At 54.4% G+C, this 26,558-nt stretch overlaps 1 protein-coding gene across 1 annotated transcript in view; it reads left to right on the forward strand.

Moving 5' to 3' along the window:
* The first annotated feature begins 1,022 nt into the window (after positions 1-1,022).
* Positions 1,023-26,558, forward strand: part of SMAD6 (SMAD family member 6) — a 74,669-nt gene continuing 49,133 nt past the window's right edge. Inside the window, exons 1-3 of the mRNA XM_065872184.1 lie at positions 1,023-2,589; positions 10,219-10,275; positions 14,136-14,213. Coding sequence (XP_065728256.1) covers positions 1,782-2,589; positions 10,219-10,275; positions 14,136-14,213 — 943 coding nt within the window. The 5' untranslated portion in view covers positions 1,023-1,781. The remainder of the gene's footprint in view (positions 2,590-10,218; positions 10,276-14,135; positions 14,214-26,558) is intronic.

Below are 26,558 nucleotides of genomic sequence, written 5' to 3' on the forward strand. Positions count from 1 at the left end.
CTACCCACATCCCTCTTCGTGGTGCAGAGAATAAACTGGGGAAGGGAAGGGGGTGGAGGAGTCGCCCAGCCCCGGGACGGCTGGCGGCCCGCCTAGCTCCGAGGTAAAGAGACTTGGCGACCGAGAGGAGCCCGAGAGAAGACCTTCTCCGCCTCTACCCCACCCTCTGCAACTCCCCTACCTCGAGCAAGCCTAGAATCCCGCTGCGCGAGGCATTCCACGCCCCCCGGTTGGCCAGGCGGCCAACCCCTGACTTCGCGCAGGGGGTGTGGAAACCTCGTGCTATCACGCTAGCTCCCGCTACTCCAACAAATCAGCCGCCCCCTGCTCCCAAGAGACGCAAGCCAGGGAAGCATACACGCACACCCACTTTTATTAGCCTTCCCTGGGACGTGTGTTTGTAAGTTTGTGCACAAGCCAGGGAGAGGCAAAGCGCCCCGTTTGTGTCCGAGTCTTAGTGAGTCCGCCGAGCCCTCGAGGAGCCCGCCCGTGGTTTGTGTAACCGCGTGTGTGTGTGTGCGAGCGCGCGCTCGCATCCGTGCCCGCGGCGCACGCGAGCCAGAGAGCAGGCCGTGGGCGCTGTCAGGCCCGGGGCGGGGGGGCTGGGGCAAGCGTGGGGCGGGGGCCGGGGCTCGGCCCGCCCCGGGAGCCGGCCCCTCGGAGCCTCGGGCCCTGCAATGGGACGTGTTCTCCTTTAAGAGTTAAGAAACTTGAAACCTTGTTTGCGCAACAATCAGCGCCGCGGAGCCGCCAAAGTGTCTAGACTGGCATATGATGGGAGGCAGCCAATGACTCCGCGGCGCTCCTCCGGGGGCCCTCAGTGTGCGTTTGAGGAGAACAAAAAAGAGAGAGCCGAGCGGGGGAGCGAGCGAGGGAGACGAGCCGAGAGAAAGAGCCGCCGGGCGCTGCCTTGCCAGACCTCGCCGGGACCACGGGGCCGCCGGGAGGCACTTTTTGTGGAGGGGGGAGGGGGGCGACCTCTGCAGCCGCAGCGTCCGGGGCGTCCGAGCGCAGCGTGGGGCGGGCTACGACCTCTGCCTCGGTGGATTGCATTTTTAATTAAGGATTCCCAGCAGCTCTTTGGGATTTTTACAGTTTCCACTCATGTGTTGACACCCGCGTTCTGGAGAAATTCGCTCCAAGTGCATCTAGCGCCTGGGACCTGAGACGGAGTTGGCTTTTCGTGCATGCAATTCCAGGGATTTTGGTTTTGTTTCGGGTTTCTTTTTCTTTCTTTCCTTTTTTTCTTTTTTTCTTTCTGCAGGGAGTAAGAAGGAAGCCGAGGGTATCAACAAGCCTGCCTTTCGGATCCTGCAGGAAAAGCCCATGTAGTGAAGTGCTTGGGTTTTAAAGGCAGGGCTTCCCAGACACATTTGGGGGGTTCGGCGCGAGCGCTTTGTGCTCATGGACCAGCCGCGTTAACTTTTGAAGGCTCTCCGGCCCATGCGGGGTCTTGCTGGCGGCGCGCAGTCTGCAGTCCCTCTAAAGCGCCGGGGCTGGAGTTGCTGAGCTGCCCGGGCGCCGGGGTCCATGTAGTCGCGGGCCGAGCGCGGACTGCGGCTCGGCGTGCGCGCGTTCCCCGCCGTCCTGCCCTGGCGAGCTCCCTCATGTTGCAGCCCTGCGGCGCCCCTTCGACGACAGGCTGTGCGCGGTCTGCACGGCGCCCGGCGGCAGAGCTTCATGTGGGGCTGCGGCCCGCGCAGCCGGCGCCTCGCTGAGGAAACGGACCCCCGGTAACCGGAGACCGCCTCCCCCCCACCCCCGGCGCCAAAGGATATCGTATGTTCAGGTCCAAACGCTCGGGGCTGGTGCGGCGACTTTGGCGAAGTCGTGTGGTCCCCGACCGGGAGGAAGGCAGCGGCGGCGGCGGCGACGAGGATGGGAGCGTGGGCAGCCGAGCTGAGCCGGCCCCGCGGGCACGAGAAGGCGGAGGCTGCGGCCGCCCCGAAGTCCGCCCGGTAGCCCTGAGGCGGCCCCGGGACGCGGTGGGACAGCGAGGCGCCCAGGGCGCTGGGAGGCGCCGGCGCGCAGGGGGCCCCCCGAGGCCCATGTTGGAGCCGGGGGCCGGCTCTGGGGGCTCCCCGCTGGACGTGGCGGAGCCGGGAGGCCGGGGCTGGCTGCCCGAAAGTGATTGCGAGACGGTGACCTGCTGTCTTTTCTCGGAGCGGGACGCCGCCGGCGCGCCCCGGGACGCCGGCGACCCCCTGGCCGGGGCGGCCCTGGAGACGACGGGCGGCGGGCGGAGTCGTGAAGCCCGCTCGCGGCTGCTGCTGCTCGAGCAGGAGCTCAAGACGGTCACGTACTCGCTGCTGAAGCGGCTCAAGGAGCGCTCGCTGGACACGCTGCTGGAGGCGGTGGAGTCCCGCGGCGGCGTGCCGGGCGGCTGCGTGCTGGTGCCGCGCGCCGACCTCCGCCTGGGCGGCCAGCCCGCGCCGCCGCAGCTGCTGCTCGGCCGCCTCTTCCGCTGGCCCGACCTGCAGCACGCCGTGGAGCTCAAGCCCCTGTGCGGCTGCCACAGCTTCGCCGCCGCCGCCGACGGCCCCACCGTGTGCTGCAACCCCTACCACTTCAGCCGGCTCTGCGGGCCAGGTGAGCGCGCCGCGCCCGGCGGGCCCTCGGGGTTCCCTTCCCGCCCCCTTCCGCGGCCTCCTGTCTCTCCTTGACACCTCTGGCGGGCGGGCGGGCGGGCGGAGCTGCGGGTGCTCCCCCGGGTGCCCCTGGAGCGTGGGAGCTCCCAGTGGAGGCGCCTCACGCTGGCAGGAAAGCCGGGGAGTGGGGATGTGGGCGCACACGGCAACTTCGTCTTAAGGCTCCGGCAAACTCAGAAGGGTGCGTGTTGGAGTTTTCTCTTCAGCTTCAGGGACCTGAGGCAGGCTCCGGCTTTCCAGACGGTGGAAGAGGAGCGCAGGTCTAGAAGAGGCCAAAGACTTGAGCGCCCCCCTCCTCCAAGCCTATTTACCCCCAGTCCGTGCCCGGGCCTGTAGCATTTGTGTGTGTATGCCTATACCTACGGTATATTATGCTTTGTCGTATCCAGGTAGATATATGTCGTGAAATTGGGTGTAGGCAATTCATGGCCAGAGTCCAAAGTGTTTGTAAACTGTCCTGCTTGTTCCTGTCTATACTTAGGAGCAAAGCTTTTGCGGGGTAACCCTTCTCAAGAGTGGAGACCACTCTCTTGCTCTCTTGCCTCTTGATTGTTGCCAGCATCCCTTGGGTGTCCAATGCCAGGACCTTCTGTCATCATGATTCTCAATCCTGTGCCCAGCTTTTCTAGAGAGCTGAGGGTCCTGGAAGTGTCTAGGTAGGGAAGGAAGCTGGATATTTTAGTACTTTTGAGAACTGCCCCCCTTCTTTGTCCTCTTCTTGGGATTTTTCTGCACACACCATCTACCCAGTCCTGCTTACCTGAGCAGGCCCTGGGTGCTGTAGCAGAGGTGAGGACAGAAGGAGACTCCAGGCAGGCCGGAAGCTTGCATCCTCACACACCCCCCCCAGCGCCCCCTTCCCTTGCACTGCAGGGATCACACATTTTTAGCCTGTAGCATCTTCTGGGTGTATGCATCTTAAGTGGCACTGGGGGTTCTGCAGGGATGGGACTCTCTGAGGGTTATAGACTGTTGGGCCTGGGCAGGCTCTGAGTTCCTGTGGCCTGGCTCCTCTGGAGAGAGGCAGCACCCAGCCTGGGGGCATTTAAGAGGGTCAGATCACACAGGTCTCCTGACTCCCAGCGTGGAAGGGGAGGGTGGGGCTAGAAGCATGGATTGGTCCCAGGTGTCTTGTTGGTGTCTGGGGTGGTGGCTGGAGGGGAAGGACGGTGCCTCACTGGTGGTTCCTGAAGAGAGAGCACTGATGGGGGCTGGGGTGGGGAGAGGCAGCATTGATCTGGCTGCCCTGCGCCCCGCATGGTCAACTCCAGGCCTGATTCTCAGGGGCTTTGGGCAGTCGCTGGCCTGTGGCCCTCTGCGGGCTTTCTGTGCTCCTTGTTCTTCTTCTGACAGCTTTCCCTGGAAGTGGCTTTCTCTCCTCTTCCACCCTGGCTCCTCCCTGCCTCTGAGGAGGAGGGCCCTGTTTGTGGTTGCCCTGTCCCTGGTCCCGTTTTCAGGGGGAGAGAATTGGTGGGGGCCCCTCTGCTCTTCTAGAAGGCCCCACTGGGCATTTCCTCTCTCACCACATCAGTCTGCTAGCGAGTATTTGTTGAGCACTTACTCTGTGCCAGGCAGCATGCTGGGTGCTGTAGTGGGGAGAGTGGAGATATGAGTAGGATCCATGCCCTCAAGAAACAGAATCTTCGGGTTGTGGCGGGGGGGAGAGTTGGGACAGAGATGGGGGAAGCAGGGCCAGGCCAGAGGGTCTGAACTCTCAGACCACTGTGGGGTGTGCATGTAACAGGAGCACCTCTAGGAGCCTCACAGCTCTAACCTGGAGCGGGGCCTTGGAGGATGGATGGGTAAGGGGAGGTGGGTGTCGAGGGGGAGGAGGAGAGGGCCCGCTGGGAGTCAGGGTACCAGGCAGGCTCAGGTGTGAGGGTGGGAAGGGGTGGGGTAAAGAAAACTGGAGACAGGCAGGACCCACCCTGCCCGTACTCCTTGGATAAGTCAGCTTGGGTCTTGGTTTGAGTTTGGTGGCCTTGAGCAGTTTTAAGTTGATGGGCAAACTGCAGTGGAATGGTTCTGACCCATAGACCTGGTCCTAGGCTCTGCCCGGCCGGTATCGACAACTTGACCTTCGAGGAGTAACCTCTCCTCTTAGTCTTTCTGTGGGTCGGTGCGGGCGGCTCTAGAAACGTTCTCCACCTCAAAATTCCAGACTAAGCATTGGCACGTGACTCCTCTCCTCCTCCCAGAAGGAGGCGCTGTTGCAGGGACTGTGCCTGTTCTCCTGCTACTTCGTTTGCCGAAGCCCCGCCCCCCACACCGCGTTCAAGCCACCCCGGGGGCCGTTGGGAGGACTGGTGGTCTGGGAAGAGTTTCCGGTAGGCACCAGGCTGACCCTCTTGCTCCATCCCATGCCTGATGGCTTGGGCCGCCAGGACTGAGGACTAGGGGAGCCCTTTGCTGTCCACCCCACCGCCGCCTCCTGGCCGCCAGCCTGGCTCCCGGAGCTGGGCGGGTGCATAGCTGGAGCTCAGCCGTGCGCGTCCTGATAAGGAGACTGCTCCTTCCCGGGCTCTGGGGGAGAGGGCTGGGGCACTGGGGCAGGTACACCCATAGAGAGTACGCTGGAACACCCAGCGGGCCAACTGAGGGACACCCACCGGCCCCCCAGTGCCCCCCAGGCCCCCACCGGGATCCCTAGTGAGACGGCCCCTTTCTGGGCAGTGCGGCCCCCTGCTGCTCAGGGCAAACCCTGCTTCATCTTTCAACTTGCTTTGGGGCATTGGGGCCAATTCCCCTCTTTGGGCCTCTTTCCTCATCTGTAAAGCGAGCGAGTGGTGAACAGAGTCTCTGAGGGTCTGCTGGGAGGATTCCAGGTGACACAGCCCTGCCCTCTCCCCCATGCTTGTCTCAGAAAGTGGGGTCCTGTGTGCCCAGCTCTGCCCTGGGCTTCCCGCTCCCGTGGGAGTCAGGCCCTAGCTTTCCCTCCCTCTGGTGTATCTTTCTGTCCCTGGAAAAGCCAGTTCGCTGAGCTTGGTGCCTATGTGGACGGAAATGTGGAGAAATACTTTAATCACAGTTCTAACCTGTGTTTATAGAGCTCCTTTCTCCCGAAAGTATCCATTAACTTTGGAATAAATCTCCTGCTCTTTGCTTCACCACTTTTTTTTTTTCTGTAATTATATTCAGTAAATTACTATTATCCAAATTGCGCCAGGGAAAGAGAGACGGAGCGAGAGAGAACTTCTAAACGACTGGAGGAGGCCGCCTAGGAAAACACAGGGTTCCCAGGCCAGGACTATAGGAATTAGAATGGGCTAGAAAGTTTTCCTTTTATTTGGCCTGGCATTATCCCTTTGAAATGAGATCAATTTCAAGTTGGGCTTCCAAGCCCCCGCCCCGCCCCTCTGGCGGCCCCTCTGGCGGCCCCTCGGCCCTGCCCGCCCTGCTCCTCCGAGCTCCTCCTTGGAGGTGAGGAAGGGGTGATAATGTGCAGTGTGCCTCTTGCTGGCGCCAGCCTGCCGCGCTGTTTATCTGGCTGCCGGGGGAATCTGGGCAATTAGGCTCTGCCGGCCTTAAAGCACCAGGAGCTTCTCTTCTGTGTTTCCCACCCTGGGCCTTGGGGTTGAGCCTTCAGGTCCTGGGGCTGGAGGGGAAAGGCACCCAGGAGGGCACCCCTTGGGAGGGTGAAAGCTGGGAGGCCCAGGGAGGCGCGTGGACCTTTCCTAAGCAAGATGCTAGGCTGTACAGATCGGGGTGGAAGGTAATGTCTTCAACTGAAAGGTTACCAGGCAGTGGGAGAGGCTGTGAACTCTTCTGGCTTTAGAATTAGGGTCTAGATCCCGAAAGGCTAAGTACCCCCTGGGGGCTGACCAGAGCCTGAGCTGCATTGGGCTGAGCGCTAGCCTTCTGGTACACTCGGCCCCTGGCTGACTGCTCTCACTTCTGAAGGAAGTTGGAGGAGATTCCTGAAGTTGATGCCTGAGGCTGGCTGTCTGGGGGGGCTGGAGTTTCTGATCTCTCTCTCCCTCCCTCCCTCCCTCCCTCCCTCCCTCCTGCCTATGATCATTTCTTTCTGAGAGGCCTGCAGGGCTCTAAGAGTTCTCCCCTTAAAGTTTAGAGAACGTAAGTTATTTAGAAATCAACACAACTTTTCTAAGTACTAAGCTTCTAAGACGGGAGTGTGGACAGAGGGCCTGGAGGCAGCCTACACTTTCTCTTCTGACCTTTTGTCCCACCTGAGTTCATGTCCTGGGGCTCCATCCTCCCAGATCTGTGGAGGGAGGGTGGATGTGTTGGAGTGAGGCCGAGGTGCCAGTTAAAGGTTCCTCAGTGTTGTTCATAGCAGCGTTATTCCTGAGAGCCAAAAGGTGGAAACAGTCCGAATGTCCATTAGCTGACAGATGGATAAACAAAATGTGTGATATAGTCACCCAGTGGAATATCATTCAGCCATAAACAAGAATGAAGTACGATAGAAGTGACAGCATGGAAGAGCCTGGAAACCAGTATGCTAAGTGAAAGAAGCCAGACACAAAAGGCCTTCTGTTGTAGGAATCCATTTGTGTGAAACATCCAGAATAGGCAAACCCACGAGGATCGTCAGTAGATTTGTGGTTGCCTGAGGTTTGGGAGTTGGGGGAATAGGGACTGACTGTGAATGGGGCAGGGTTCCTTTTGGGGTGATGAAAATGTTCTGTAATTAGTTGGTGGTATTGGTCTCACAACTCTGAATGTACTAAGAACCACTGAATTGTATATTTTAAAAGAGTAGGTCTTAGGGTATGTGAATGATAACTGTTGTTTTTTTTAAAAAGTAACTTGCTGTTGGTCCTGAACTGGCCTCCCCCTTTGTTCGGCTGAAGAAGGATAACATCTCCTGCCTCCCTGTGTGGTCTTGGGTGGGCCCTTTACCTGCCTCCACCCCACTTGCCCCATCAGTTAAAATAAGAAACTGAGTTGGGGGGGATCTCTGACATTCTAAATCCCCGTGTCTTGGGGTGCAGTCTCTTTTTTACTTGCCTAGGGTGCTTCCAATCTCTGTGCAGGTCGTTTTGCTGGAACGAAGTGGGGTGTGGGTGCTGGTAAAGTCCCTCCTGAAAGCTTTGCGGTTCCTCACTGGCTGGTGTGTCTGATGTCCCAAGTCTGTAGATTTGCTTTCTGTCTCACTCATGCATTAGAGCCCCCAGCCCAGGTGTGGGCATGGGTGGTGGGTGTCACTCAAGGCCCAGACGGCTCCTGTGAGGGGGATCTTCATGAGCTTCCCGCCCCCCCCCGCCCCCCCGCCCTTTACAGGTCCCAGGTAAGCAGCCCCAGGCAGAGATGCTGGGGTTGATTACAGTGGCTTGACTCCAGCTTCCACAGCCCATAGCTGCCAGGTTTCACTTTGGGGGACAGATCTGGGGGCAGATGTCCAGAGCTCCCTACTATGTATGGACTGGGCCTCAGCCAATTAGATGTTTGCAAGAGGAACCCGGACACAGGAGTTGCAGACCTTCTGATAAGTTAGTGGAGTAGTGGAAAGGACATGAGGCTGGGGGTCAGGATACCTGGCCTCTAGTTCTGCCTCTACACCAGCTCCCTGTCTGGCCCTCAAGGAGTCACTTCTACTCTTCAGGCCTCAGTCTTCTCCTCTGTACAGTGGGAGCACTGGCTTCAATTCTCTTTCCCTGTGGAGCGCTAGCCCTACCTGTATTTTGCCTCTTGTCCTGACAGTCTGGTCTCTAGCCCCTCCAAGACTGGTGGAGGCAAATAGCCCCCCTCCTTGAGTCTTGTTTGAGGTCTCCTTTGGGTCACCCTTTTGGCCCCATAGGTCCTCTTTCTCCACACTTTCGTCCACCGATGCCCCCAACTTTACCATTATCCTTGTCACCATTGTCTTTGTCCACATCTGTTTACTGAACACTTTTCTGTGCATATGATGTACCAGACCCAGCTGGGATGAAGGGGTAGAAGATAGGGTGCCTCTTGACTGCCTGTCTCATTGGGTTGTAGAGCAGAGTCAGGCCTGGGCTCAAATCCCAGCTCCACCATGATTGGCTGGGGAACAGTGGGCAGGTCAGTCTTCTCATCTGTGAAATGGGAATGATAATGGTCATCTTATTAATTTTTAAGAAAGGAGGAAATGAAAATAGGCACCCAATGAGCATGATTAACCACTGTGTACCTAAGGTCCAAAAGAATAAAATACAATGAATGAAATTGAAAGGTCCCAGCACAGAGAGAGACACAGGGTACACATTCAGCAAATGTTTGCTTCGCCCCCAGTGGCTAATCCATGATTCATTTTCCTTCTCCCTATAACTCCAGTCCACAAAAGACTCCCTGTTTCTAGACTGCAGCGCCTTCACTTTGTTGAAGTCATTTCTAGCTGGAAAAGCCGGGGTGGGGAAGAGGTGAAGCCGCCTGCTCCTGCGACTAATTGTGCCTTATTATAATCGTGAAAAACACTTATTACCCCTTGTGTCATTCCTGATACCTGCCTAATAATAGTTATTACCACTTTACTACCACTGAGAGTTTGTTTTAGTTTGCGATTTGATGGCCTTTCGTTTCTTTTAAGGAAAATGAAGGGTCATTTCATTCGTGCAAATTGTTACTTAGTTAAGCAAATTGTTACTTCCCAGAAAGCAAGAGGCCTGAGGAATTCTTCTGAAGACAAAGTATATGTTTTTAAGGACAAGTATTTTAGGCAAATGAAAGGAAACCCAAAGAAAAATACCATAGACAATAAAGAATCGCAGAGGGTCTGATCTGGAAGGCCACGGAGATTGTGTGTACCGCCCCTTCTCTTTACAGAGGGGGAGACTGAGGCCAAGAGCTGGCAGTGACTGGTTTAAGGTCTCCCATCGGGGGAGCTGGATTTGGCTTCCTGGGTTCCAACCAGTCATGTCCTCCTCCTTGCCCTGAAGGTCATTTGCTCTAATGTAGTTTGTTTGAAAGGGAGCTCCTGTGTCTGTGTGGGCCTCTGCAGTCAGTCAGTTCTGACTAGAGTTGCCAAACTTAGCAAAGAAAATTACAGAATGCCCTGTTAAGTTTGAATTTCAGGTAAACAACACATAATATTTTAGTATAAGTATGTCCCAGATATTGCAAGGGACATACTTATGCTAAAAGTTTATGCCATGTATATCCAAAATTCAACTTTAACCAAGCATCCTGTATTTTAACAGGCCACCTTAGCTTTGACTTTCCCTGTACCCCTGTTTCTCTCATTATAATAATAATAGTTACTGTTTGTGGAGGTAGTTTTCTTCAATACCAAGAGCTGTACTGAGCATTTTACATACATTATTTCCTTTTGCCCTCCTGGCAAACCTGGGAGGTCGCTATGATTATTGTCTCCATTTTAGAGCTGAGGAAACAGGCTCAGAGAGGTGAGGTAACTTGCCTGAGGTCACACAGCCAAAGGTGACAGAGCAGGGATTGAGCCCAGGTCTGTACCCCAAGTTTGTGGCTTTCCCTGTTGGCCAGTGCTGTTCCAGGGGACTGGGGCAGCAGAGGTGCTGGGTTCCTGGGAGCTGGGTTTATTATTTGAGGAAACCAATAATCAAAAGCATGTAGAACCCCCATGTGTGAACTCTCCCATCCCAGCAGTGACATGTTGTCTCCTGTCTTCCAGAATCACCACCACCCCCCTACTCTCGGCTGTCTCCTCGCGACGAGTACAAGCCACTGGGTAAGTGTGTCCTCCTTCTGACCTTTGGGGAGGTGCCTCCTTCCCAGGCTCCCACAGGGCCCTGCCTCAGTGCTGAAGGGCCAGAGAAGGAGGGGAGGGAGGGATCACCAGCCTGGTTGCCTTTGAAATGGGATGGGTGAAGTTTTACAAACACAACCCCAGTTGGGCCAGAGCCGACCCAGCCTTTGCAGCGCCTTTGCAGCGCCTTTGCAGCGAGCTATTTACATCTTGAAATTCCTCGCTCATCATTAACCTCTCTGTGACCTTTAACCATGGGCCTGTGGGAGACGAATGGGTTTCAGCTTCAACATCTTGTTGATGCTGGTGGGTTGATGTTTCTGTTTCTTTTCCTCTCCTTCCCTCCCAGCCTTACGTGGTTCTCCTTTGGTGTGTGTTAATTAGCACTGTGACAGATAGGCTGAGCACGATCACTGTTGAGATGAGCTGTATGTTCCCCCCCCCTCTTTTAAGCCGAGAAGTTCACCTGGGCAGAAGCAACAGCTGGAACGTTTAGAAAGCAAGTGTCTTGGTACACCAAGCCCCTGGCATGGAGGGTACCCCTCAGTAGTAGTGTCATTGTTGGCAGGGCCCATTCAGAGGTGGAACGTGTTTTCTGTAAAGCCTTGGGGCTGAATGAGCAGCCCGTACGCTGGGGTAGATGCATGTGGTTTTAAAAGTAGAAACGGCTCATTTCCTGGCCCTCCTGGTTCCTCCAGTGGAGAATCCCAGTGGTGGGGTGAGTATGGCCTGAATAGTACCGGGAGAGTAACTTTGTGACCGTGGGACTACTGTGGGTAGCTGCCGTGGGACTCGAGCTTTAAATGTCAGATGGCGTGGCACTGATGCTGACACATTCCACCAGTGACCACAAAAAGTGGGTTTTGTTTTGTTTTTGGTAAAGGCCTCTTCCCGGTAGCGTGTGTCAGCATCATCTGGGAGGTCACTTCTAAGTGTCATAAACTCTGAGGCATCCAGTCCAGTTTTCCTTTCAGGCCGCCCTGTGGAGACAGGAGTGCCCACCGGGTCCCTTCAGGAGTTTGTCCTTCTCAGTCTAGGAGGACAGAGGCTGTCCCATGACGGTGTATGAGTCAGTGGCTTAACGATGGCAACTTCCTCATTGTTTTTCTTGAAGTATCGTCACACCGTGGATGGAGGAGCTTCATTTAGTTCTCCGGGGAACTGGAGCGATCATCTGGTGGGACCCTGTCACTTTGTAGACAAGGAATCAGGCCGAAGGTCAGGGAGAACCGCCCAGCTGATGAGCAGTGGGGCTGAGGCGGAAACCCAGAGCAGCCCCTGTTCAGCTCAGCGGTTCCCCATCCTTCCCTTCCAGGCCCGTCTCAGCATTTTTCTTTTTTTTTTTTCTTTTTTGCGGTACGCGGGCCTCTCACTGTTGTGGCCTCTCCCGTTGCGGAGCACAGGCTCCGGACGCGCAGGCTCAGCGGCCATGGCTCACGGGCCCAGCCGCTCTGCGGCATGCGGGATCTTCCCGGACCGGGCCACGAATCCGTGTCTCCTGCATCGGCAGGCAGACTCTCAACCACTGCGCCACCAGGGAAGCCCAGCATTTTTTAAGTTAACATAATTGCACTAGTCGCTTAGAAGATCCCTCATTCTAGTAGAGGAAAAGGAAAACCCTCAAACATTCTTAGTAAATGTAGCACCTGAGCTTGAATGTCAAGGATCATTGCCCCAAGGAATCGTGGGTCAGCCGGTGATAAAGCCACAGAAATCAGGACTCCATCCAGCGGGGCAAAGTGACCATTTGGAAATCAGCAGGTGTCCCGGTTATTTTACAAATGGACAACTGCGACGGAGAAAGAGGAAGTGACACTTGCTGGTGGTCATACAGCTCAAGGGTCCAAAAACGACAGGCCACCATTTGTTTTTGTGTGGCTCTTGGGCTAAGAGTGGTTTTTACTTTTTAAAACGGTTAAGAAAAAAAAAAAAAAACCACCAAAAGCAGAAGCATGTCTTTTGTGACATGTGAAATTCAAATTTCAGAGTCCGTAACAAAGTTCTGCTGGAACCCAGCTGTATTGTCTGCGGCCGCTTCCGCAGGACAGGAGCAGAGGTGGATAGTTGCGATGGAGATTGTAGAGCTCACAAAGCTGAAAATATTCACTACGGGGCCCTTTGCAGGCAAAGCTGGTGACCCCTGATTTTGCTGAGTAAGAGCGGAAGTGGGACTCGAACCCGGGGCTCCGGCTTCCAGATGAGGTTCTTCCTTGGGGCTCGAGCAGTGACCAAGGTTGGAGTGTTCTTTTTCTACAGCAGCCTCGTAGGGCCTCACTAGAAGCACTAGACGTGAACGTTTGGAGAGTGCATGGCAGGGACTTATAGCTGCGAAGGATGGAAAACACCCATCGCCCCCACTCCTGGAACGTTCATAAAGCTGTCTGTGTTGGCTCCACAGCGGTTCACTAAGAAACAGGGTTCGGCCTGGGGTGTTGCTACTTCAAACAATAAGTGGCAGTAAGACTTGGGGCCTGAACACTTGGGGAAGATTAGGTCTGAAAAGCAAAGAGGTTCCCACTTAAGCATTGAGGTTATTATCTTCTGTCCCTATTTTCCTCTAAACACATTTGACCAGCAGATAACTTTTTCAGGCCCCGATAAATAGTCCGAGTTATTTTTTGTATTATTTTCTTTTCCTTGCATTGTTAGTTTTTCATAAACAAAAAGTCATTTCACTTCTAAGCCACTGCGATCACATAAAACCAAAAAAAACCAAAATAAAACCCAGAACACCCAGTCAGCATCTGGCAAGTGGGAGACAAGAAAGAAAAAGAAAGAAAAAGGCCAAATTGTTTAAGGTTTCATCTTCCCGCTCCCCAAGCCACGTGGTAGAAGGAAAAAATTCCTACAGGATCGAATGGAATTCTAGCTAGCTAGGGCCTAGGCTAACGGTTTTTGTGCCAGGATTCCCCAGCTTGGAGTGGCTTTCCTGAGCCAGGTGGGACCAGCCGAGCCACATCTGGGTTGTGCTGGGTGAGAAGATGAAAGATACTACAAGCCTCACAGAAAGAACATGCCTTCCATCTCCTGGACAGACCTGTCCCTTAACGGGGACAGCACCCCGTTACTGGTAGCAGAGGCAGAGGCCCAGGAAAAACTTTCCAAGTCGGCCTGCCCCCCAAGGCATCCGCTTGTCCCACTAATAGCTCAGCGTTCAAGAGAAAACGTGCAAAAGAATTTCCCTTCCCCATCTAAGTGCACTGCGGACAGGGGAAAGCAAATAGCGCACGCCATGTGAGGTACTTAAAACTATTTAAACAACAATGAACGCCTTGAAAAAAAAGAGAAAAGAAAAAAATAGTCTAGACATTGAAAGTTGCTCTGGGAGTGGGTTTGGATGTGAGGGTAGGGGAGGGGAGAGAGAAAAAAGTTAATCTGGGAGCAAATGCTTGAGCCCTTAATTAGAGGGGTGTAAGCGGGACAGAGTGAGGATGGCTGGTAACTTGTTAAAACAGAGTTTCCCCAGCTCCAGAGGGAGGAAGGAAGGAAGGAAGGAAGCAAGAAGGAACAACTTCAAGAATTTTAATGGTTGTAATTAAGTACAGCAGCTATGAATTGTTTAGGGGCTTAATTTAACCTTACTCAAGAAGGCTCCAAGTTACTACTTGCTCGGTCCCCTGAACTTGGGTTATTTCTGTGGCCAGAGCAATTGAAACTTTTTCAGGTGCCAGGGCTGCAGCAGCCAGCATTTTCCAGAAGGGTTCCAGGGTTGGCTGGCCTGGTCTCGTGCGATCGTGGGGCGGGGAGTGGCAGAAGAAAGTTGTGGGGGACATACTGCCTTGAGAAAGAAGAGAGGAACACCCCACAGCCAACTTAAGTTCTCTTTCTCTTTCCTCCTGTAGATCTATCTGATTCCACATTGTCTTACACTGAAACGGAGGCCACCAACTCCCTCATCACGGCTCCGGGTGAATTCTCAGGTTGGCATTTTTTTTCCCTGTATGTTGCCATTGTGTTGAACTTTATAGGAGGGGGACAAGTGGCAGGGGCCTGACGGAGGTCTTGTTGATGTCCCCCCTCCTTTTCTTTTCCCTGGGCCTCCCACCCCTCGAGGAGAAGACTGCCAGGGTCTTCATCACAGGTGTTCTTGGGGTTAAGAACAATCTATATGCATGAGGCCTAAGGATGAGAACTTTTCAAGTGCCTGGCAATCCATGCTCTGACCAGTTTTCTCTTGTGGACATGATAAAAACCCAGCCCAGTTCTCCATCCCGATTTTGCGAGGGGTCCTCTCCCCAAGCTGGCTGAGAGGCAGCAAAATGGACGTGTTTGTTTACATTTGTCTTCTTGGGTTTCTCCTTCTGTCCCTGCTCTGGTGAAGGACCGATGCGCAGGGTCAGAAGAGGGGGAAATGGAGTGGGTAGAACGATCATGGGGAAGAGTCTAGCAAGCGAGGAGTTTTCCAGAGGCTGGTGGTTTCCGTGTCTCTCCCTGAGCACTGGGTGCTGGGCTAGGAAGCAGAGAGAACCCTGATTTGGAGCCTCCCCTACTTCCCACATTTAAGACTTGGCCATAGGGACCCTCACATTCTGGGGAACACTTAAATCAAGCTTTCCTTGAGAAATGACATGTTGGTGGTGACCCGGGGGCTTCGAGGGCCAGGAGGGGCTCAAGTGCCGAGGTCTGTGTGGCCTTTTGGGAGCATGGTGGGTAGGGTGCGCTGTGGGGACAGCTGGGGCTTGTGGCCTGGCTCTGTGCTGCGTTGGGTGACAGCCCCTCGGGCGGGAGATGCTTCCCCAGCAGGCATGGCTGGATCTCTTTGAGAAGGCCTGTGTTTGCCCACATCTGAGCCGTCCACCCCGGACCCCACACCCTGTCATAATGGCAACAACAGTCATTGTAGCTCTCTATTGAGTGTTTACTTTGGGCCACATCCTCTACTCGGGCCCCTTTAGAATCATCATCTCAGAACAGCAGTAAAGTGACTTGCCCAGGATCACGTAGGAGCAGAGCCATTTGCCACTATGTCACTATGCTTCTGACCACTGTTCTGTCCCCCACTTCTCTGCAAGGGCTGGATGTACCTCCAGTGAACTTATTTCTCACGAAGCTCTGTCATTCCTGCCGTACTCTCCCCACGCCTCTACGGGTGTCACAGTGTTGGCTGCTCAGGGCTGCCTGTCCAGTCCCCGTGTCCAGAGCCCTTCCCCATCCGTTCCATGTTCCATCACAGCCGTGGGAGACCACAAGAGTACGTCTGTTTCGAAGATAGAGAAACTAGAAACCAGAGCAGGAAGTGACTTGCCCAGGGGTACAGTAGAGCTTATGGCGCAGCTGGTACTGGGGTCTAGGTCTTCTGGGTCCCACTTGCCTTCTGGTCTCTGGTGGCCCCTCTCATTGGCCCACTTTGTTTTCATCCCCGCCTTTTGGCCTTACTTGTTAAAATGTCTTTCCCTGAAAGACCCGACCAGATGAACGCAAGAAGTGGACGTTTTAATCCATTCTTCTTCCTCTGTGCCTACGTGGTTGGAAGCCACATATAATTTTGAAGCAAGAGGCTTAAAAGTATTTCTGAATGCGAGATTCCACGTCCCTGCCAACCGTCAGAGTGTACTTAACTTAGATGGGTTGCGCTGGCGTTGGTTGTGTGGACAGATGGGTAGTTTTTCATCATCTCTTCCCCTCCTTGTTAATGACGGAAACTGCTGTGTGTGGAGGTGTCTTACGGGTTCATGGTGTGTCCTCAGATGTGATCTCTTTTGATCTCTGTCATCCCAGAGCTGGCCTGGTGTGTGACACAGGCTGGAGAGAGCAGACCCCAGAGCACCTGCAGGAGGCCCCTCCCTACATCCGGTTCCCAGGGGAGAGCACCCTCTGGAGGCTGGAAGGTCTCCGGAGACCCTGAGGCCATTAGGTTGGGCTGCCTTTGGGGCCCAGTGGGCCTGTGTTTGGGATTCCCACGCAGCTATCCCAGAGCGACCTTTGGTGCTGACTGGTGAGAAGGCCCTGATGTGGATGAGGATTGCATGGCTCTCATGAGGAAACCTGACATCCATTGCCTTGGGATTCTCAGGGACCGAAGGAACTGGGGAGGAAGTTTGGGATTTCCTTTTGGGGGTTGATCAGTCTGGGTTGCAGGTGGTCTCGGTAGGCGTTCCCCATTGTAGTTATCCGGGCCCCTCCCAGGGACGGCGTGGGTCTCCTCCCACTCTGCGGGCGCACAGTGCAGCGTTTGTAGCCTACTTGTGCCGTGGGGATCCCAGGACCGATGGGTGGGCCCTGCCCCTGCCTCCTGGATGCGTGTAGAGCTGGGGCTCTGGGTGGCTGTCACCTTGGAGGACAGGCTCAGGGAGGGAGGCCCTGCAGGGTGAGAAGAAGGCCCAGAGCGGGTCTCAGTGGATGGTGAAGCAAGACTCATCCTGCAAAGATGGGAGGCAGGGCGGGAGGCGAGGTCAGAAAGCTGAGGAGCACAGGCAGGTAGAATGCGTGGGGACAGACCAGGCGTTGGATGCTGATGCTGACATTTATCTAACGTTGACATTCACTACTTAGCACTTTGCTGACTGCTGGTCCTTCTTCATCTCGCTGACTCCTTATCACAACCCAGTGAGACGCATTTGATTCCCCCTGTTTCAGAGGTGAGGAAACCGAGGCTCATGGCCAGGCCAGCTGCCCAGATTCCCAAACTGTAAGTGGCAGGCTTGGGGCGGGAGACTGAGCAGTGTGACTGCGCAGCCTTCCACAGCAAGGATCCCCACCCATCCTTCTCCCTGAGCCACACCTGGCAAGGTGGAGGGATCAAAAGGAGGCCCGGGACAGCCTGTCCTGATTGAAGTACTAGGGACAGGGCTGGGGCCTGGCTAGAGGCACAGGGCCCTGTGCTTCTCCGTGTCCCCACCGGGTGAAGCTTGCCCACCACCCGGAGACCACCCGCAGCCCCCTCTGTGTCCCTGCATCCTGGGGGGTGGGGGGTGGGCGGCGCTGTCCCTGAGAGCCTGGCCTCTCTCAGCGTCTTGGGATGGGTGTTGCCGGAGCAGGGTGTCTGCAGCTCCGGGACGGAGGCTGCCCTTGTTTGTCTCGTACAGTGACAATCCCAGCACCTGACCTGAGGCTGGCTATTTTTATCCAGCGCCAAGGTCTCTGCTTCACTTTCCCGTCCTGTTGCTGAGGCCACGTTAGGGGAAATGGGGGGATTCTGAGGCCGAGTCACAGCCAGGGCAGTTGAGGATGCATCGGTGGGCAGGGTGGGGGGCAGCAGGACAGGAGACTGTCTTGTTTCAGCCTTCTGCTGAACGCTTGACACCCTCTCATCTGATCTCTGCGTCGGCTCCAAATGTCGATACGTGATCTCCACTAAACAGACAAGAAAACTGAAGCTCAGGGTGGCAAGTGACTTCACCAAGATCACCCAGTAGGGGGCCAGAACATGGAGCTTCCACTAAGTAAAGACCCTTACACCTGGAGTCTTCAGTGGGACTTGAAAGCCTAGAAGTCCCCTTTTGGGGTGCCTTCACTTCAGGTCCTCGACACTCTGGTTTCCTTGCCTAACTGCTGCCCCTTGACTGTCTAAGGGGCATCCTCTTCCTCTCTGCAACATCTCCAACCGCCCCCCCCATTCCCTTTATTTCGATCTAGTTTGCAGAGGAAAGCAAGATTAGCTGGTTAAATTCATACTAAGGTGTGAGTGGCCGGTGGGCAACTCTGCTTGGCAAATTAAAGGCAGGATATGCGATAATTCAAAGAAATTGCAGGATCAAGGGCCACATGGGAACGACCTCTCTGAGGGCTGGGTTCTCTTGGCTCCAGGCTAGAAGAGAATGAGCGTGACGCAAGGAGCTTTTTGCCCTGGATGAGGTAGGAGGAGCTAGGCCAGGCTCAGTGCTGGGTGCTGAGTGAGCTCTGGGAGTTGAGCAGGGCCCAAGGTGATGGGCTGTGTTTAGAAGCCAGGCCTGTCTAACTCCAGTGCTGTGGGGCTGGAGCGTAGAGCACTGGGCAGACTTCTGTAGGAACCAGTAACTCTCCTCTAGTATCCTATTCTAGTGCCTATTGGATAACCGTTCGAGTGCTTTATTAAGCACCCACTGTATGCAAGACATGGTGTAAGCTGCCTGTCATGGGGACCAGACAGTCCCTTTGTCTGACTTTGGTTGTGTGTACCAGTATCTCAGTCCTTGGAGCATGCCGCTTTCTTTAGAGTGTCAGTGAGGGCGAGCCCCTCACTTTGAAGAGAAGGCCCGGGAAGAAAAGGAGCTACTCAGGACAGTGTGGAGAGTTGGGGGCTCAGCTGGATGTGGGTATCTTTCCTCCACCAGCCAAACTCTAAGCTCCTCAAGGGCACAGATCATTCTCCAGGATTCGTGCATTCTGTAGATTGGCAGAGTTTGGGAACAGAGGCTCAGAGAGGTTAGGAGAGCGTCTGAGGGCCGCACAGCAAGCATAGGAGGTGGAGCCAGGCCATAACCTAGATGGATGGGTCCATGCTGCCCACCCACCTGCCACCTTTCCTCTCAGTGGTCCCTGAAGAGGTTCCCCTTTGTGGTCAGTGCTGTCTGATGTGTGTCAGTGCTCACAGAAGCCAGGAGAGGAGTGAGTTAGCGCAGTATCATTTCCTGCTGCTTCCCGATTCTAGGACCCAAGCTTGCTCGCCTCAGAGGCCCTGGTCCAGAACGACCCTAGAGCTCCTCATTCTCCGGGGTCCTCAATTCAGCTCCCTCAGTGTGTGCTGAGCCTCTCTAGCAAGGTGGGCCAAAGAGCATGGGCTGCGCACCTTTGGGCCCTGGGTTCAAGTCCCGGCTCTGCCATTTCCTAGTTGTGGGGCTTTGGGGCAGCCGCTTAACCACTCCCACCCTTGGTTTTCTCACGTGTAAAATGAGGATGAAAATAACAATGTGTCACCTTATGGTGAGAGTGAAATGATGCCAAGTGAATCAGCCAAGGCTTGGCACACATGTGGTAGGTGTGGCCATTATGGTGTGCCAGGCACTGTGCTTGGGCTGGAAGCACAGAGATAAAAATTACATCATCTCTGCCCTCAAGGTACTCACAGACAGGTGAAGACACAAATAGTAATAATGAGAAGTGGAATAAGAGGCAATAAAGAGAAAGAAGGGCTTAGTGACTGACTCTTGGTATGGTGGGGAGTTGACCCAGGAAGACTCCCTGGAGGAGGTGATATCCAATTGGGTATTATAGAACGAATAGGAATCTACCAAAGAGGCAAGGTTTGGGGGGCGGGAGATGCGGTCCACGTAGAAGGAAAGCAAGTGCAGAGGCCTGGAAGTGTGAAAACAGCCTGATATTGAGAAACCAAAGGAGGGTAGAGGGGTTGGGAAGCAAGGTACCTGACGTTAGTGGGAGACGAGGCATGAGGAGGCGAAGGCCTGGGTAATAAAAAACTTTCTGCTATAATATACAGAGTACACAGGTAAGTGTCTAGCTTGGTGAATTTTTACCAACTGATCGCACCTGGGTGACAGGCAGGTCCCGGATAACATTGCCGTCACATGACTGTGCTCAGTCCCAACATGTGACAGTGCTCAGAGCCTGTGGGTCTAGGGGTGCCACGTGTTGAGTGAGTGGTTTAGAAGAGAGAGTGGGAGGGCAGGGGGATTGAGTTTTAGCTGAAAAGAGGGTTCCATTTGGCTTTGGAGAGCAGGAAGGACGTTTTACCTGGAGTTTGGGGCAGACAGTGCCCTGACACTACTCGCCTTGAACCTAGGTAGGTCCCCTTGGGTTAAGAGGTGGCCTTGGATGTGGCCCACTCCTGCTCTGCCTACCCACTGGGTCAGGCTCCAGCTTGGAAATTTGTGGATGGGTTGCAGGACTAACGCTGGGCTCTTGGGACCAGCTTACCATTTCCAATTCCGAAATAGCCCCAGACTCCTTGCCTCCTCTTGGGGCGGGGGTGGGGAGAGGGCACACTCACCTCTGCTCTGGTTCCTTGCATCATATCTCTGCCGTGTGTTTTTGTTTTTGTTTTAGCTTTGGTCAACAAAAGAAAAAAAAAACCTTCTTCCCTCCCTAAAACCTCCCAGGTATCTCACAGGGGGACCTGCTCTTCCTGGGCTAGTTTTTTGGAGCTGGAGGAGAGGTGGTGAGGGGGTCAAAGGCAGGAATGACAGAGGACCAGGCATTTGTGGAGGAGGCCTGGCCAACTTGGTTTGCCAAGAAGCATGTAGGGTGGTGAGCACTGCACTTGCGTGGGTTCCAGGCTTGGCCTTGCCCTTTACCCTATGGTGTGACCTCAGGTAAGCTCCTCACTCCCTAGTCTCAGTTTGCTCAGCTGTACATTGGGGCCATTGGGCCACTGATCTCAGGGGCCCCTTGATGCTTATGTGTTCCAGGTGGAGGGTACCAGCTCCTAGGCCTTGAGGGGTTGTACAGAGAGCTGGGGCTTCTGGCCTGCAGCATCTTAGCTTCTCATCATTGTCTCAGAGCCAAACTACAGCCTGGGACAAGGCCATGCAGAGGGAGGGGGGTTGGTGTACTGCCCCCTACCCTGGCAGCCCGGTCCCAGAATATGAAAACTTGGGGACTAGAGTGAGGGTACACTTAACTCATGACAATCCAAGGCCCAGAGAAGGCGACTGATTCACCAGAGATCACACAGCTTTTACATCCTCCAGGGTCCCTGACAGAGGATCCCAGGGCTGGTGCGTTTTCTGACCGTAGGCTTTGGGGAGACAAGTCAGTGTACTGAACATGTAGTAAGAGCCTACTGCATGCCAGTGCAGCTGCTACAAAGTGAAGAAAGCCAGGACCTTCCCCTTTAGGAGCTGATAGTCTAGGAGGAGAGGTAGATAACAAGCAAAGAATGGTGAATGATTTTGCTGAGTGCTGTGGAGATGTGGGCAAGCCTTAGCACCAGCACAGAAACAAGAGCAGGGGACTCTGTTGGGGTGGGAATGAGGTGTTCAGGGAAAGCTTCAAGGAGAAAGTGATTCTGAGTTGGGTTTTGTAGGATGACTAGGAGTTCACCAGGAGGACAACAGGATATAGATGGCCTGTCGGATAGAAGGAATGAACAGCTTGTACAGAAGCAGAGAGGTATGCAAATAGCACTGTGTGTTGTGAGTTTATTTGTGGCTAGAAGGTTAATACATGAGAGATGGAGAATAGGGTAAGATGAATCCAGAGATGTTGTCCTAAATCTGGAGGAATGGACTGGAACCGAGAGGTAGTGGGTACTGGGCCCAGAGGACCTCTGGGATATACTTGGTACTGAAGGGGCTCTGAACCTTGCCTAGCATCCAGCACAGGGCCTAGCCAATAGCCGGAGGTCATCGTGGGAGAAATAAATGAATGAATGGATTTTTGCCTGGGACAAAGAGATCTAGAAAACAGAGAGAACACATAAAAATAAAGACAGATCATAACACATTTAATAATCAGATTTCTGAATCCTCCCAAGAACTCTATGAAGGAGAAGGAACTGTGGCTCAGAGAGTTTAAGTAACTTCCTGAGGTCTCCCAGCTAGAAAGCGGTGAAACTGGGATCAGACCCACGTAGTCTGGCCCCTGTTGGGTTCCCCAGGGTCTGGCGAGGTACCCTCTCTGCCCCCTGGAAGATACAGTACTCCAGTGATTCTTGGTCTTCTTTTGTGGGGGCTTTTGTGTTCCTGGGTACCCGAGATTCGGCATGAACAACTGTCACCGGGTCCTAGAGAGACTCTGCTCGTCGGATGGTTGCTGGATGAATACATGAGTAAATCAGTGAGATGGTGGGTGGGTGGATGGGCTTCTGAGTGGAGGCTGCTGGGCTGAGGGGGAGCCCTGTGCCCATCCAGGGCTGTGTGCCTCTGAGCTGGAGGCAGATGGCCCCTACCCCTCACTCTGCCTTGGGTGGCCTGCATCACTGGGGGAACCGGCAGGTTTTCTGAGGAGACCTGAAATTCCAGAAAATGCACTTGGTTGCATCCAGCCTAATCACAACCATCTGTCTGCCGGGCCCCATGGCTCGCCCTCCTCCTGTCCCCACTGGCACGCTTTCCCCGGGTGTCTGTAACAATTGGGAGCTGCGCTCGAAAGTTTCCTTGTCAGGGTAGAGCACCTGTTGCCAAGAGCTCCTCCTTTGATGCAGAAAATATATCCCGAAGGTACTTTGTCAGATGTTTTTATATTAAACATTCTCCCTCCGTGGCCCTTGGCTGCCAAGGGAAGCGGAGATGCATCGCTTTTCCAGTTGTCCTTTGTGGAAAGAATTCCTGGTGTTCACGGGCCCTTCCCCTATGCCCTCCCCTCCTCCCTCCACCCCCCCTCCCCCAGTCAGGGCCTGGCACCCCCAGCCTGAGAGGGTAAGGCCTGGGAGGCTGGCACCTCTGCAAAGCAGGTCCGCCCTGGCCCGAGGGAGGGACGCTACCCTCACCCCGTGGTGGAAGTCTCTGGAAAAACAGAGGTCTCATGTCTGGAGCAGACATCAAAGGCACTGTCCCAGACTGCAAGGTGAATCATCGCCGAGGCTTTAATTGATCTTTAAAAGGAGAGGGGGAAACTCAGAGATAGGAGCCTGGAAGCCGTTTTAATCTGAGTCGTCCAGGGTAGCGCCAGCTCTGGACAGAGCAGGGAGGAGCTGGGCTGCCAGGCCTTCTGTGCCAGGTGGGGGGAGAAGGTGGAGAGGTGGGCTCCCGTCACACAGTCACACAGCCTGAAATCGGGAAGGGAAGGGGCAGAGCCGGGAGCTGCATGGCTCCTGAGCAGCCCGGGGAAGCAGCGAAGTTGGGGGAGGAGGCTTTGCTGGGGCAGACGTGGTGAGTGGGGTGTGTTGGGAGAGAGATGGGGGCAGAGTGCAGCTTCTCTGGCTCCAGCTCCAGCCTCTTGGGGTGAAATGGGGCACCCAGCAGCCTGTTCATGTCAGGGTGTGTGTGCCCAGCAAGTCCCAGACTGTGTCCACCCCCCCCCCCCACATTCTACCCACATTCCCCAGCCCTCCTGTCCACCGCCTTACGTCCGGCACTGAGGGGACGCGCTCCCCAGCCCCTTGTTAGGTCCCAGCCTTCCGCTCAGCAGCTGTGTGGTCTTCCTCAAACTGCACATCTGCTCTGGTCAAGTTTTGCCCTGCTGAGTCGAGGGATGTGCAGGGTCACTCCCAGAGCTACCCGCAGGGTTACAGCAAAAGGCGACGGTGTTTCCAAGACAAGGCTGCTCTCAGAGGGCACACGTTGGGAATGGGGTTTGGCGGGCTTGGCTGTGAGGGCAGGGCCTGGGTCATCCCCACCTAGCACCCAGCTCAGGGCCTGGCATGCGGTAGATGCTGGGATTGTTTTGTGATTCACAGAAGGCCCGCCACCCCACAAAGAGTTTAAAACAAAATGGAACAGATTTCACAGAGTGGCTCTGGCTTCTCCACATCCCCGGACCCTCAGCTCACGTTGTCTGTCTCGAGCCCAAGGAGACCCTATTTGGTTCGGGGAGAGCCTTGTTTCTGGGCCCTCTGCTGCTCTTTGACCTGGGAGAGGAGCCGAGGAGGGCAGGAGAGGGTCCAGGTGCTTGGGGAGACAGACCCCGTCTCCTCCAACCTGGCTGCCCAGCTGTGTCTTAGCTCCCTGCCCTCTTCCCTCTCAGGGCAAAGCCAGACAGAGCCCTGGGGGCTTCCTCTGAGTTGAAAGTTAGTGACACAGCTGGCCCGGGGGCCCAGGAGACCCGGGTCCCAGTCCTGGCTCAGTCCCACATCTCTTGGTGGTCTCAACCTGCTTCCACTCGGCTTCTTTATCTGTAAAATGGGTCGGTTGGTCTCACTCATTGGTTCTCAACCCTCTTTGCACGTTAGAATCCCCTGAAGAGTTTTTACAAAGCTCAGGCCCCACTCTAGAAATGGTTGGGGGGAGACTGGGCATCAGGGTTTTAAAAATTCCCCAGGTGATTCTAATGTGCAACCAGGGCTAAGAGCCGCAGATCCAAATGGACCTAGAAGGGATCTAGAGCATCTGGGCCATCTTCCCCTCAAGACAGGAGCCTTAGCTTGGTCACTTCTGGGATGGGCGTGTGGCATCTTAAAGCGGTTGGCTGCCCGGCTCTAGTCCCGTCAGTTACCACTCGTGTTCTGGGGGTTAGTGGTGGGAGAGCACCAGTGAGGTCACGTCTGACCCTCCCTCTGAAAGTCACCAGGTGCCTGCTCAGCACAGCCTGGTGAAGTGGGAGTTGTGACCTCCAGTTTTCCGGGAAGAAAACTGAGTCTGGGAGGTGGTTAAAGTGATGCTCAGAGACACTCAGCTAAAGGCAAGCATCTGACCAGTGCCTCCATGAGAAGACTGCCGTTTTCATCTTGTGCAGGAAAGTGGGCTCTCTGTGGTTGCTCAGGAAAGCGGGGGACAGCCCCACCTGAGCCCTGAGGCCCTCTCCTTGCCCAGATGCCTCCCTTGGGTCTGAACAGCTTTACTAAAAAAATAAAATAAGCCACTTAGCCCCGCCCAGATCTGCTTCTAGACCTTGGAGTAGGATGTGGAGTGAGGAATATGAATGACAAGGGATGCTCGTGAACTCAAGAGGGCAAGGGTGAAAAGCCCAGGCCTTGGAGCCAGACAGACCTGTGATTTCAATCACTTAGCCTCAGGCTTCCCGGTGGCTCAGTGATTAAGAATCCACCTGCCAATGCAGGGAACACAGGTTCGAGCCCTGGTCCGGGGAGATCCCACATGCCGCGGAGCAACTAAGCCCGTGCGCCACAACTACTGAGCCTGCGTGCCTAGAGCCCGCAAGCCACAACTACTGACCCGTGTGCCACAGCTACTGAGCCCGCACGCCACAGCTACTGAAGACCGCACGCCTAGAATCTGTGCTCCACAGCAAGAGAAGCCACCACAATGAGAAGCCCGCACACCGCAACGAAGAGTAGCCCCCGCTCGCCGCAGCTAGAGAAAGCCTGCACACAGCAACGAAGACCCAGCACAGTCAAAAATAAATAAATTAATTAAAAAAAATTTCACTCAGCCTCCCTTTTGCAGCCTTGCCTCACTCCACTTCTGGCAAGTGGGCTGGGCAGCACCTCATGGATGCCATGGAGATCCCGTATGTACCATAGGTAGCAAGGTAGCTGAGGAATATTTAATTTTCTGTAAGTGGTAATTAAGTGAATTGGTAACCACGTATTAGCATGAGGGATAGGATTGTGTGACGCGGATACCCAAGGAAGGTCCTTCCCAAGAAACTTAGAATCTAACTGGGAAGATTGGGGAAAAAACCGCTTCCTAGAGAGGCAGGGAAAATGCTGTTTCCTAAGTGCATAGTGTGGGGCTGGGAGACAGCCGCTTTCTGGGGTGGCTGCAGGGCATGCTGGGAGAGGGGCTGGGTCAGGAGGCAGGGGGTGTGTCACCAGGAGGGGGAAAGGGCACCCCAGAGCCAGGGACATGCTGGGCAAGGGCAAGGCCATGTGATGATGCTTGCTCTGGGAAGGGGAGCAATCCTGGCAGGGCAGTAAGAAGTGAGGCCCAAGGGGAAGGCCTTGAATACCACTTCAAGGAAGGCTACACTTTTCTCTATGGTGGGCCATGGCTGTACATCCCAGAAATACTTTTGATTGCTAGGTGCTTTAGAGAATAGGTTTGCATGGCTCTATCTTGACTTGGAACACTGTCGACTAGTTTTCCTCTTTCTAGAGTTGGTATAAACAGAAGCATACACTGAGGGCTCTTCCTTTTTCTGTTTTCTTTTTTTATTGAGATATAATTGGCATATAGCATAGTATTAGTTTTAGGGGTACAAGGTAATGATTTGATACATATGTGTGTATATATTGTGAAATGATTACCATCTAAATTTAGTTACCATCCATCCCCTCACATAGTGACAAATGTTTTTTTTCTTGTGATCAGAACTTCTAAGATTACTCTTAGGAACTTGCAAATATGTAATACTATAATGTTAACTACAGTCACCAGGCTGTACATTACATCTCCAGGCCTTGCTTATCTTATTGCTGGGAGTCTGGACCTTTTGACCCCCTTCATCCACTCTTCCCCACCCCCACCTTTGGCAACCACCAATCCTGTGGGCTCTTCTTCAACATAGCAGATGTTTGTGAGACTCACCCATACTATCGTGAACATCTGTGATCACGCATTCATTGCCGGGTAATACTGTATGGGCACAGCCATGGTTCTCCTAGGCTAATGTATCCATTTTACTCCTGACGGGCACTTGGGCAGTTCCCAGTTTCTGGCTCCTACTGGTGATGTTACTAATAAATATTCTTGGACAAGCCTTTCTGTGGACATAAGGAGATGCTTCTCTTGGGTAATATACCTGGAAGTGGCATTGCTGGGCTCTCCATCAAACATGTGGTCAGCTTTATTCCATGCTTTACCAGACTGTTGTCCAAGACCATGACAGTC

The sequence above is a fragment of the Phocoena phocoena genome, chromosome 2 (assembly GCF_963924675.1).
Source record: "Phocoena phocoena chromosome 2, mPhoPho1.1, whole genome shotgun sequence".
Classification (NCBI taxonomy): Eukaryota; Metazoa; Chordata; class Mammalia; order Artiodactyla; family Phocoenidae; genus Phocoena; species Phocoena phocoena.